The sequence below is a fragment of the Cyrtonyx montezumae genome, unplaced genomic scaffold (genome assembly GCF_038088225.1).
Source record: "Cyrtonyx montezumae isolate F1298 unplaced genomic scaffold, pur_monq_1.0 scaffold_2, whole genome shotgun sequence".
Taxonomy (NCBI): Eukaryota; Metazoa; Chordata; class Aves; order Galliformes; family Odontophoridae; genus Cyrtonyx; species Cyrtonyx montezumae.
The window spans coordinates 54,678,560-54,692,313 of record NW_027071936.1 but is presented as its reverse complement, the minus strand read 5'-3'; the positions used below and the strand labels follow the sequence as shown (position 1 = coordinate 54,692,313).

Sequence of the window (13,754 nt, the reverse complement as noted above, 5' to 3'; positions counted from 1 at the left end):
TTTTCTTCTTTGTTATCTTTTGTTACTGCTTTAATACTTCAGTTTTTCCAAGCTGTGCTTCCTTCCAGGCTCTCTGCTTACAGAAAGTCCTGAGGGAAGGCCAAGTTCATAATAAGTATTTCCTTACTTGAAGAAATACAAAAAGCATACTGATCTGTCAAGGCTGGCTGCCTCCTGAGAAACACCAACTGCCTTTATATTTGCTAATTACATTTTGTATTGGTTCACCACAAAACAAGGCCTGAAGATAGCAGGAATTTTAAACACTTCGCAGAAATCTTCAGAACACAGAAACTCAGTTATGAAGCAGATAAAGAATCATTCTGTTGAGATCAAAGTGCAGTCAGTAAGTGATGCACCAGCTGTAATGGGGAATTCCTTTCTTTCTGTCTTGTCACTGCTTATCATAACTCCTGTTATTAGTTAGTTGGCACACATGTTCAAAGTGACTGCTGAGGTGAGGGCTCCATTCTCATGATAATGAAGCTCACAAAATGGTGCGGTGAGGATATGCTGATCCAGAGAGCCTTTCAAAGTAGGACCAGTTGTTTGTGTGTTCTGTACTATTTATAGTCAGCATAAAACAAGAGGATAATCTCTTTAAACAAGACAGTATCTCCAGCTTTTTCTAATTATCTGTGTCTTTCTGTTGCTTTCTATCCCAGTAGTCATGCGGTAGCTTCATTTATTCAAGATTATTAACTGCCAATTTACAACCAACTGAAAAAATGATGCTGAAAATGTTCTGTTTCTAGTTCAAGGAGCAAAACCCTAGGTCCGTTTGTGTTTTGTTTAACTTCTTACCAGCTCATCAGATCTCCTTGGGTAGGACTGAACTTTGGATTCAGGCAAATAACTGTAGGTGTCTTCATGTGTGATTACCATCTAAGCTTCCTTTAATTAATGGGAATCTTGCCAGTAAAGTCACTGGAGTACAAAGGGCTATTCAGGTCAGCGTAATGTAAGCACACTGTGCTTGATTCATTTCTCCAAACCAAGAATATAAAAAGGATTTACCCAGGGATGGCAAATGTAACCTGCTGAAGTCCCACACCACTGTGGAACAGCAGCTGAAGGTTAGGCAAAGTGCTGAAGAGGATGAGACATGTGAGACTTCTCAGTGTCGCGCTTGTCAGCCAAGAAACTGGCCAGACACCACTGGCTACATTAACTAGATCTCTGTTGACCACAGAGCTTAAACCCAGTCGCTGCAGAAATATGGAGATAAGGTTTTGCTTGGGTCTCGAGGTGAATCCTGCACCACTTCCCTCTCATTCAGAAGTGCCTAGCTAATATCTACATTGCAGTTGAGTCAGCTTGTACGTTCTCAATTCAAGAGTAATTTGGAGTTGATTCTCAATCAAAGATGATTGATTTAAAGATTTATGTAACCTTCCCTAATGTGTATTATTCCCATTATCAAATGTAGATCCATTCTCAGTAGTTTATACCTTTTTCTTTTCTTTTCTTTTTTTTTTTAATCTCTCCTCTGTGGAAGTCTTTTTAGAACAGTAGGGGACACAACTGTAAAAGAAAGTACAGCTCTGCTGCCTGGTACAGACCATGCCATGCTGCCTTATGCTGATTTTCTTTACCTCTCTTATAAGTCACTGGTGGTTGAAGTTAATTGGAGTCAGATAGAGCTAACAGCTGCTTTCAAATTTCTACGTGGAACTATGTGTTAGCAGAAGTTTCTGTTCTCCTTTTGTAAAGTTCCATATTGTAGAATAAAGAAATCATACCTGGCCAGAAGTTCATATTAGCCACCAGTGTGACTGTCATCTAGAATTCTTTGCTGTTGCTTTATTTTCTATATAGTAAATTAAAAAAAAATGAAGGCACTGATTCTGTGCATAGGTTTTTGATTGGGATTTGTTGTTTTATTTTGCTTGAATTCTTAGAATGGTTTCATTTAGTAATACAGCTAGAATTCTTCCATTGAATTCCATTGAATTTTCTATTTCTACTGCTATCCCACGACATTTATGTATATATATATAAAAGATTTTTTTAATATATTTTTTATATATTTTTTCTTTTTTTGTACTCAAAGTAATGATGATTATAACCAGTGCAGAATTTTTAGATATCGGGGAATGTAGTTCTGTTGTCAGTTATGATGTCCAGAAAGATTTCTTTCTTCTTTGAGGTAACTTTGTGGGGATGGTGTTATCAAAGTCACCCTCACCAGTTCCCTTTGAAAACAGCAGTATTTGTAACTATTGCAGCATAGTGCAGTAATGTAGTCAACAATTAAACACTGCCAAGGGTTACCTAAACTCTATCCACTGTAGAAGGCAAAAATGCTGGTACACATGAACAATACATTTTTATAAGACTGTTTCACCTAGCACTTTCCTCTTATGGAAACCATACAAGCTTGAGTTGCCTCTTGGCAAGCAATATCTGATCGTGGCCTCCTGCTTCTTGTGTACATATGACCCAAAGGTATGAAGCAGCTTCCTTCAGAGAATCCTATTAGAGTAGCTTTTCTTTTCCATTGTAAACAGACTTGCATTGCTGTTGGGTACGAAGCTGTTAAAGTTACAAGACAGACGTGGTACGCTAGAAAAACAAGAAACTAAAAAATTAAGCTGTTCTGTGGTACAATAAAGTACTCTTCACAATACCTCCCTGCCGTGTTTCACAGTTACTACGCATAGTAATTGTAGTTCAATATCATTACGAAATCCTTCTCATCACACCTATGCACAGTTACCACCAGCAGCTAACTAGCTTTGCAGTCAATAATTAAGTCCACAATAGTTCATGAATTATAGAGGAGAAAAATAATCCAATAAAGACATATATTAAAAAAGCAGAAAGGGATGAGAATTAAGGTAGTACATAGAGTTGTTGGTTTCTTGTAGCTGTAGGAAAAAGACCCCAAATTTATATCTAAATGGAGTATCTAAGAGTGTAATTTCCCTTTGCAAGCTCTTTCTGTTTAATGAATAGAAAGCCTGGATGCCTGTGTAACTGTGGTGTTCTTTGTAGAAGTTTGGCTAATCTGTAATTGATTTTTGCAAGAATATGTGCAGTGGTACAGTGCAAGTAAAAAAGGATTGTATCCAAATTGTGGAAGTCTTACCTTCTTTGCAAGGGACTGGCCGTGTCTGTATACATTTGTAAGATGTTGGTCCTGCAGCTTGTTATCTTCTACAGCCAGGTTTCTTCACCAAGAGAGCTGGTTATTTTCTTCCAGACTAGCCTTGGGGAGCAAACTAAAATACCTTTTAAATCATTGGAGGACTGGAGTTAAGGAGCAAAACTACAGCCAGATAGATTTGCTACATCAGTTTTTCCATGTTTTCAGAAGGGGAATAGTACAGTTAAGTTCATGACACAGGCCTCACTGTTGCTTAAAATTAAGTGGGATGAACGCAGCCATGAGTAGGTTTTGCAGATCATGTTCAGAAGGCAATGGTAGTGTATAGTTCTGGTTTTTCTTTCCTTCTTTTTATTTTAGGTTGTGGTAGAATACAGTAATGCTAATTGCTCCCTCATCAAATTCCTATTGGAATTGTCTGTCTCTTCACAATGCCCCAGCTAAGCACATTAATAGCTGCAGACATACAGGTCATAGATGATCTGGGGACACTGGTTCTATTTATGTGTCAGGAGCCATATGCCAGTAACACTGATTTGGTTTAGGATAAAAATTGATGAAATATCAGCTTTCAGCAAAATTGCTTTACAAACTTCTGTCTGTGATTGTTTGTGTGATACCCATTTAGCCCTCACCTTGAGTAACCAAGTTTTTTCACTCCTGTCATTCTTGTACTGAGCTGTCTGTTCAAACTGGAATGTATGCACGTGGCTTCTATGCAGGTAAAGACAGTTACACGGTTCTGGTCTCATTTATCTGTGCCAGCCTGCACGTGCCCTGTTTCATTGAGTTTTACATGGCTTACATGTGAATTCTAAATTGCAAACTAAATACTGAAAGATACCCCCCTTAAACAGGGCTTTTATTAATTACTTTAAGTTTAATTTGAACAGATTTTTCATTGCTCAACAGTATATTTTAATAACACTGGATTTCACCAGGAAATGCCTTAGTCAAACCTCAAAGATTCCCTACAGACTTTTTTAATAAACTGAGTAAGATCTACATGAAAGTAGAATGTGCACAGTCCTGCTGCATCCTTTGAAGGGAGCAGGACCGTGGTATGAGGGATATGAGATCAGGTACGAGAAAAAACAGTGTAGGCCTTTACAGCTTTTTATTTAAATCCTACTTTTGCTCCTATGAATCTATAATCATTTGCATTTGTTTCCCTGATCTTAAAACATTGATTCTTTAATGCTCTTTGAGAGATACTGTACTCTGCTACAGCCTTGATGACCTACACTGTTTGCAGTATGGGACTGCCAGTACCTCTGCAAAGCAGTGTCATTTCCCAAAGGCTTGGTGAAGCCTTATTCCCTCTTGCCAAGCTCACTCTAGAGCAATTTCTTCAGCCTTTATTTTTTTTGTTTCTATGTGAATATCCCACACTTGTTAGTAACATGAGAAAAAAATGGGGATTTACATCCTTTTAAAGTCTACTTTAGAATACATCCTAATTGTGCTATAGGATACCTGTAAAGTAACAAATTCTGTATGTATCATATGGTAACGATTTAAACATTCTGATGTGTGAGGTTTCTTACTTGTCTGTTTTTACTGTACCATTAAGTAAGCTTTTTGATTCCTATTTTTATAGCGTTTGGGAGGTTTGCTGGGTCACTTACGTAACAAAGTACTTTGATCTAATCTCTAGAATAGAGATTAGTCCTTTGTGCCAAGTCGGATTTTCGTTGTATAATGTCTATCTACCACTGAGTTATGCACTGCCTGGACTTACAGTGTATGATAGAGCAGACATGTTTGCTTTTATTTGATTATTCATCCCTTTTGGCATGCTTTTGTAAAGGATAGAAGTGTTTGTCCTGAGTTCTATTGATCACAGCAGATTAGTGCACAGATGAAGAACATAACTAATAACAAATTGTTGATTTGACTTTCTTTTACATTTCAAGTAAACACATTTGTACAGAGAAGCCAGTTAAAGAAAAGTAAATATAAGTATCAAAAATTAACTGTTGCATTTTTTTTCTTCACTCTAGGTTATGCCTTCCTCCTTTTCCAAGAAGAGAGTTCTGTCCAGGCACTGATTGATGCCTGTATTGAAGAAGATGGAAAGCTCTATCTGTGTGTTTCCAGTCCTACTATCAAGGACAAGCCAGTAAGTAAATAGTAGATGGCCTGCAGGCTATAGCTGCCATCTGTCTAAAGCTGTGTTTGAAATGATGATGATGAAAATAATCAACAGCAAACTACCATTGGCAGCACTCAACATCTGGAACTGTCAGATGATTTTAAAACCGTTGGGGTTTGAGTTAATAGGATTAAAATGGAACATCAAGACACGCGAAGCTAATAGGGTTATGACTATTGACAGTTTATGTAGGCTGATAAATGTATATTCAGAATGCAGTGAAACTGAAACGTGCATGTCGTTTTCTTTCCATGTTGAATAGGTTCAGATCCGTCCCTGGAATCTAAGTGATAGTGACTTCGTGATGGATGGTTCCCAGCCACTTGATCCTCGAAAAACAATTTTTGTTGGAGGAGTCCCTAGACCGTTAAGAGCTGGTTAGTATAAATTATGGCTCTTTTATTTAAGAGATTTCTTTTTTGGAAATCACTTTAATAATGCATAATTGTATACAGATATGTATGGATAGTTGTAGGTGTTCATAGAATCATATGAATCATAAAACTGTTTGACTTGGAAGTGATCTTAAGGATCAGCTGGCTCTACCTCTCCTGCCATGGATAGGGTTGCCTCCCACATGATCAGGTTGCTGATGGCCCCATCTAAGTAGGCCTTGGAACACCTCCAGGGATGGCACATCCACAGCCTCTCTGGGCAGCTTGTTCCAGTGCCTTACTGCCCTCTGGGTAATCAGTTTCTTCCTCACATCCAAGCTGAATCCCCCCTTTTAGTTTTGTTCCCCTAGTCCTGTCACTATAAGACCTTGCAAAAAGTTATCACTCCTGTTTATAAGCCCTTTTTGGGTACAGGAAAGCCACAAAGAGGTCTCCCCAGTGATTTCTCCAAGCTAAACAATCCCAGCTCCCTCAGCCTTTCCTTATAACAGAGGTGCTTCAACCCTCTTATCATCCTCGTGACCTTCCTCTGGACCCACTCCAACAGCTATGTCTTCATATGCTGGGGACCCCTAACCTGGACACAGTGCTGCAGGTGTGAGGCCTCACAAAGGCAGAGTAGAGCGGGCAGGCACCTCCTTTGCCTTGCTTGCCACAATACAGTTGACCTTCTGTCTCAAGTCCAGCTTTTCATCCACCAGACCCCCCAAGTCCTTCTCTGTGGGGCTGCTCTCAGCAAGTTCTTCTACCTGTCTATACTGATGTCTGGGATTGCCCCAGCCAAGGTGCAGCACTTGGCATATGGCCTTGTTGAACCTCATTCAGTACACTTGTGCCCACTCCTCAAGCTTATCCAGATCCCTTTGGATGGCATCCCTTCCTTCTGTTGTATCAACTGCGCCCTTGAACTTAGTGTCATCTGCAAACTTGCTGGGGGTGCAAGTGTGCACTGTCTAGGTCATGGATATGGGTGTTAAAGAACACTGGTCCCTAGATGGATCGCTTGGGTACACCATTCATCACCAGCCTCCACCCAGATGTAGAGCAGTTAACTGCAACCATCTGTCTGCGAATCATAGATTCTTAGGGGTTGGAAGGTACCTTTGGGTATAATCTAGCCCAACTCCCCTGCTACAACAGGTTGCTGTTGGTAAGTTGCACAGGTGGGTTTTGATGAGAGCCAGTAAGTGTGATGCATCTTGTGGCAAGCAGTCTAGTAGTGGACCCCAACCACTAGATGTCCTCTATTTGTCTGGTCCCTAATTTTAATCCACAAATTCTCAACCTGATCATTCTGTTTCTTAAAGGCAGCTCTTTGTATTCTATCTGCTTCTTAACATAGAGGGCAACTCTTCTGCTCCTCCTGCCCTGTCTTTCTCTTCTAAAAAGCTTGTAGCCTTCAATTGCATTGTTCCCAGTCTGCAATTCATCCCACAGCATATCTGATATCAGCGAGGTCTTCCAATTACACCATGGCTTCCAGCTCCTGCTTATTTCCCACGCTGCACGCATTGGTATAGAGATGGTACAGCTAGGTGATGGGTTGCATTACGTTCTTAGAGGAGCCCTCCCTAATTCCCTTGGGAGGAAGCTGAGGTTTGTTTCTGCTGCTTCCTAAAATGACACTGTTCAGTGGCCTTTCTCTGTCGCTCAGAAGTACATCCTCTTCGCCATCAAATCTAGTTTAAAGCTCTGCTAATCGGTCCAGCCAGCTTGCTGCTCAAAAAAAGCTATTCATCTGTTCTCATGTTTCCCTGGTAATTGCCTTCATCTGCCTTTGGCTACAAATCACTGTTCATTTTTGAGATATACTGGAAAAGATTACAACAGCTAAAGCTGTAGAAAACAATTCCATCTTAATAGCAAAACTGCTGTTTTTTTCTTTTTAAAATAATGCTGTGAAAGCCATGCTCCGTGAGTGGAGCTGTATTTGTATTTACTTGCTATTGTACGTAAGCTACTTTTCTACTGCTACCAGGTTGCAGTTACTGTGGATAACATGGATAAGGAGAAATGCAGGTAGGAAGTCTGAAAAGAGGAAAAAGGGAAGAACTTGAGACACTGCATGAGATTGCAGGACTCCTTCTCGACTCTTGCTGGAACGCATGGAGGAAAATTCCTGTGTTTCTGTAGCTGTGAAATGGTGGATCTGCAACCAGGACAGTCTGCTATGTGAGACTGACTGCAGTTGCCTTTTACAACATTTTACAGTTCACTTCCAGTAAGTGGGTTGACATGAAGCATTACATACAGCATTTCAAATCCAGGTTTCTCTTAGAAAGTCTTCAGGACTTCATTAGTCTTCCACGGTTTGTACTAAATTATATCAGGACAGAAAAATGAGCTTTCACATGGAAGATAGAGGAGAAACAAGAAGTGATAGAACAAATTTGGGGTATTCAGAATATAGAACTTTTCCATCTTGGACCTATAATGATCAAGCTTTCCTGGTATTTTACTTCTATTACCGTGTTTGACTGTATTACTCTGTAATACTTTGTAAATGAGCATTCCAACTGCAGATTAATTTTCTTCAAATTCAGTCCTAATACTCCAGATTACTTTACTAAAGGTCTGTGATAAATTTAATGTATACAGTCTTATACTTAGCTTTAAAATCTCGTGCTTATGTGAAAACGAAACCTTTATGGCATTGTGAAATAAGAATCATGCCTTCAAAATGCAGTAAAACTTTATCACACTTTTCAGACAACTACTGAAAATCAATGACTGCTGGCACCTTTATATCTTGAGGCAGAGGATACTTGTTTTGAAAAAATATATATTCCACTTCAGTGAATTGCTAAATTGAATTCAGAATAAAATATTACTGGAGGAGTGCTGAAATATTTATTGTGAGATTTGAGATTATTGATTTAATGAACTTGAGTTTTGGTATCGTGCCTCACTGTAGAGATTATCAAGCTGTGCGTGGCTGGTGAAAAGATGCTAAGTACATCTTGAAATTCAAGTTGGATGTAGAGCAATTGTACAGACAGAGCATGTACCAAGGAATTCGTGGCATGTGGATTCTATGCAGCTTGCATTCCATGCCTGCCCAAAAAGTCTTTTGCTGCTCTCCCTTAAGGAAAACAGCCCTTGAATTTCAGTTCCTGGTTATTAAGGGCTGCAAGGACTTGCAGCTCCGTTGTTCCCTGGGTGTATGTGGCCACAGTGTGAAAGATGTGCCTGCCTACTATTTCACAACTTATCTCTATGAGTTGTATTTTGTTGTTGTTTTTTCTTTTAATTGCAGTTACATAAGTTGTTGGAGAATTAACGACTAAAATTAACTTCTCTAGATCTTTTTAGGATTGTCCAGTAAGAACAGTTCAAGTGAACATTGTTTTGTTTTCTAATAGTGGAATTGGCAATGATCATGGACCGTCTGTACGGTGGAGTTTGTTACGCAGGAATTGATACTGACCCTGAGCTGAAATACCCAAAAGGTGCTGGACGTGTTGCTTTTTCCAATCAGCAGAGTTACATTGCTGCCATCAGTGCTCGGTTTGTTCAACTTCAGCATGGCGATATAGATAAACGAGTAAGTTACACAGAATTAGTTCATTTGGGTGGTGGTCTTTTTTTAGATATGTGGGAGCAGTGGTTTATAACACAACTTCCTAGGGCGCATAACTTCGTGTTCTGATCCGCTTTTGTGCCAGCTCCCACATTTCTTCTAATATTTCTCTAACTCCACAGGTTCCAAGAGTTAAGCTGTGAATGTCCCTGCACAGCGAGCATTCCACAAAGCAGCAGTTTGTTCCTTGGACATATGTTAGACCATATGCTCTTTCCATTCTGGTTTTGTTGTGTGTGGGCAGAGGGTTTGAAAATCTTATTCTGCCTTGTTCTAATGAAAGCAAATATTGTAATAATCCCACTGTCATTCATAGGAAAATCTATTATTCGTTGGTTTCAGAGTAGGTCTAATTCACAGCTGCCATTAACTTCAACCATGGTTGTCAGTGCTCAGTACTTTGGACAAACAGTTACGCTTAACCCATTAAATGGGAAATGTCTCATCCTTTCCATTCAAAGAGAATCTTCTGTGTGTATCCCAATGTACCTTTCTGGTTGCTATAGATGCTTTTTGCTAGATAAAGCAAAACTAACTTTTAAGGCTAGTTCACTTCATTGCTCTTAATTGGAAATACGAGAGCAGCAAAGAAAACTGGCATGTAAATTCTGTCAGTGTAGTCAGTGTAGCAGATGTAGTCAGTGTTATTGAGAGATGTTCTGGGTTCAAATTTGTTGTTTTGTTGGGTTTTTTTGATGTCGTAAGAGGAGGAAGGATTGAGTAAGTAGTTCAAGGTCAAGACTCCTCTACAGATCAAAGGCATTGGAGAAAGAAATTAGTACAGATAACTGAAGTCTGTAGCAGGTGCTTCTCTCCTTTCAAACAGGCAGAGCAATACAGCTCTACATGTCTCTCAGATACCAGCTGCCTAGTGAGCTGGAATCCCCAGAGTCCTTTCCAGGGGATGAGTGGTGGAAATGAACGTGGGAGGTGAACTAGTCTTCACATCCAGTCCTTGCAACAATATTTTGCTGGTGGCATTGCTGTTCCTGGGACTTGCAGCTGACCTTGGCTGGTAGTTCTGGCTTTCCTCTAGTTATGTAACAGGAAAAATGCCCGTGATGGTAGCTCACTGGAAATTTTAAGGGCCGTTTGGATGCTGAGCAGGCATCTGAAATGGCAGTCCTTACTCTTTGCAGAGGAGGTGATTTAACTTTTTTTATATTGTATAACTCTGAAAAACTTAAAGCGATATGGAGAGTGGAGTTTCAGTAAAACAGCGGGCATCTGCTGCAGGCCTCTTGGAGCATGGACAGAAAAAAAACAGAGCACAATGTACCAGAAATACCAGAAGTACAGCAGTTGAGTTACATCCACGAGACTTAATTTACACAAATAGCAGTTAAATGTTTTTTTCTTGGACATGTTTGTTAGCTCCCTTGAGTTTGATTACTTTACGTAATTTCTTCCTGCTCCTGAGGTGCTCTACTTCCAAAATACAGCGATGCCAATTCTAAATATTTTAATAAATTTGTATTTGAACTTTATCTTGTTGGGGAGAGTTTATAAATTGTTCTGTTTGTCTGCCAGTGGTTTTTAATCTTTTTTTTTTTTTTAATAACTTTCTCTATATTTAAATAATATGTTGAGTGCTATTATTTATATAGTTATATGTAAGTATACAGCTCAGTCATTTACATTAATAAGAACACTGATTTTATAAATGTGGAGGACAGTTCTGCTTCAGGTACTGCCTGCATTTGAGATACAAATACGTGCTGGCCTATATAGCAATACATAACACGTTTCAGTACAGTCTTAGAAACTGTTCCCCTGTGCTTCAACGTGCTAGTCTTTCTCTTGCCAGTCATATCTAGTTTCTGTGTCTTTCCACATCTTTTCATAACCAGTTTTGTCCGTGTACAGGTCTTTTTTTCATGGTTAAGTTTTGCTGTTCTCCTGTTCATCCATCTGAGCTGCTGTTGAAAGTATTTATAGCATTTTTTACATATATCTTTTCCTATCCTAATAGAAAAACTTGGTGTCACTGCGGCTTTACAGGCTTAACTTCTTCCTTACCTAAGTACTCCGGAGCTTTCTCTAGCTTTGATGCAGATATGTTTAGTTTCTCTGGCAGATGTTTTTCTTCAGCAAAGTGCTCTTCATGCTATTCCATCATATAAGACAGATCAGCTCCAAACATTTCTTTGAAACCCATTTGGAGTTTCATCTCCAAACAATTCCTTTAAATGTTGTTAACTTTCCTATGCCAGCAGTCTCCATCCACTTCACATGCTGCTTCAGTTCCCTAAAATGTTTGTCTTAATGCGTTCAGAATCTCCTTCATACTGATGTTGGTGCATCAGCATACCAAAGCATGAAATCCGTGGCACTTCTGCTTTCAGTAATGTTGAATCACAAACAGAGTTACTGCGTAAATTCACTGTTTACTGGGAAGTAATTTGTGCTGAGGGAGGTTGTTGCAGCGAAGCCATCAGTGGAGTTCATACTGAGTATACACTATTGGAAGAAAGGAGCATACTCTGTTTCAAACGTATGTGTGTTTGTCCGATCAGGTGTTTTCCTTCTGAAGCTAAGAGAATGAATACCATTTTATATCTTTCTTTTTTCTTTTTTGCAGCCCATTTGGTGTTTGGTAGCTTTGTTTTGTAACTCTGGAAATAATATGCAAAAATATCATTTTATTCTGAAGATTTTAGTATTCCAAATATACTCTGAGCGTGGTACACAAAATCACTGTCTGTTTGTAGGATTCCTCTCAAGGAACAGTAAATATCAGAAAAAAAATTGAGTTGTAGGCTAAAATGGAATAATTGTTTTTGCCAACAAATGTTTGAAAATACCGTCTTTAAAAAAATTCAGGAAAATGTGGAAGACAACAATACATTCCTTAATGATGGTGTCAGTTCATTTTGTGTTTTATTACGAAGTTCTTCTTCCTGTCTGAGTGCAGTCTGTAACAGTTCAGTGATGCAGAGACATTGTGCAAATGTACCACTGGACTCCTGCCACTTTTCCACTCTGGCAGACAGAGCAGTTTGGGAGAAAGAAGCTGTGCAGCACAGGTGTTTCTGGCAGCCTGTACATTTGCAGTGATCTTTTAAAAATATTTTCAGAGTTGTATTGAACACAAATTCCTGTGCAACTCAAAGCCAAAAAAAGAAAAAAAAAGAAAAAAGTGAAAGTAATAGGTGACCCAATTGTGAAACTGAATAGGAACTGGGTAAGATTTGTTTGGAGAGCTCTGGGACCAGTGGTTTATTTTCTGCACACACTGGTTTTATCATTTGCCAGGAGTATCTTTCCAGAGTGAGTTAATTGAAGGTTCTGACGTAGCCATTAATTACGTAATTATTGCACTTCCAAAGATCTGTGTCGAAGGTGTAGCACTCTGTATGGACAGACTGGTAGAGATCGGTGGCTGGTAAATGGGAAACAGCCATAAAAAGTGGTGATTCAGGTAGAGACGTAAACGTATCTGATTTCAGACTGCTTTTTTTCCTTTTTTTTTCTGGAAGAGAGAAAACCCGACCAGGCTGAAATATCTGTAGGTGGGAACAGTAGGTGTTAAGCGGAGTTCTCTGTGTCTCGCTCCAACAGGTGGAGGTAAAGCCATACGTGTTGGATGACCAGATGTGTGACGAATGCCAGGGCGCGCGATGCGGTGGAAAGTTTGCTCCTTTCTTCTGTGCCAATGTCACTTGCCTGCAGTATTACTGTGAGTTTTGTTGGGCAAATATCCACTCCCGTGCAGGACGTGAATTCCATAAGCCATTGGTAAAGGAGGGGGCTGACCGCCCACGTCAGATCCACTTCCGCTGGAATTAGACATGGTGAACCAGCATCTACATAAGGAAAGAAGGGTGCATGTGGCTTACTGTGTTTGAAGATACTGACATGCAGAAGAAATAAGTGCATTCTTCTGCTTTTCACCCCAGCTATCAATACATGCATCTTTATCAGCAGCCAAAACACTACAAGCCTCTTGTTTTTCACCAAAACCCTACATCTCAGGCTTACTAATTTTTGTGATATTTTCATGTTAAAATAAAATGTTTTTTTGTATTTTCTCCAAGTTATTTTTATATGTAAAGTTAAAACTAGATATGAGAATGTTTTTGCGTAGGGGCACACAGTCTGCTGCTATATTTAGTGGGTGAAGCGTGCACTTATTTCTAAACATGGGTTTTTAACTTCAAGATCTGCCCCAGTAATTTACCAAAGGTAGCAAAATAGTGAAGATGGAATATGTCTGCTACAAAAAGCTTATTTTTATTGTTGTTGCTATTTTCAGTGTATACATAAACTAAAACTTAGGGTTGATTTTTTGCTCTCCATTTTGACTTGCAAGAAATAATACCTCAAGATAATCTGATTTATTAGCTATTTTTAAACATTTTTAATCACAAGCTGTATTAGCTTTGCTGCTATATAGGTGTTATGTGTAATGCCACCTATTAATACGGGATTGAAACGTTTAAGACACACTGCATTACAGATTAAATGCAGGCAGCACAATATGGCTTCAACTGCCATAGTTTTAGAATGTGAAAA

At 39.2% G+C, this 13,754-nt stretch overlaps 1 protein-coding gene across 2 annotated transcripts in view; it reads left to right on the top strand.

The window, feature by feature from the left end:
* Positions 1 to 13,270, top strand: part of CPEB2 (cytoplasmic polyadenylation element binding protein 2) — a 49,473-nt gene extending 36,203 nt beyond the window's left edge. For both annotated transcript variants that reach the window (XM_065735747.1, XM_065735746.1), the window contains 4 exons: positions 5,113 to 5,231; positions 5,527 to 5,641; positions 9,022 to 9,203; positions 12,801 to 13,270. In XM_065735747.1, the coding sequence (XP_065591819.1) occupies positions 5,113 to 5,231; positions 5,527 to 5,641; positions 9,022 to 9,203; positions 12,801 to 13,028 (644 nt within the window). In that variant the 3' untranslated portion in view covers positions 13,029 to 13,270. The remainder of the gene's footprint in view (positions 1 to 5,112; positions 5,232 to 5,526; positions 5,642 to 9,021; positions 9,204 to 12,800) is intronic.
* The last annotated feature ends 484 nt before the right edge of the window (positions 13,271 to 13,754 follow it).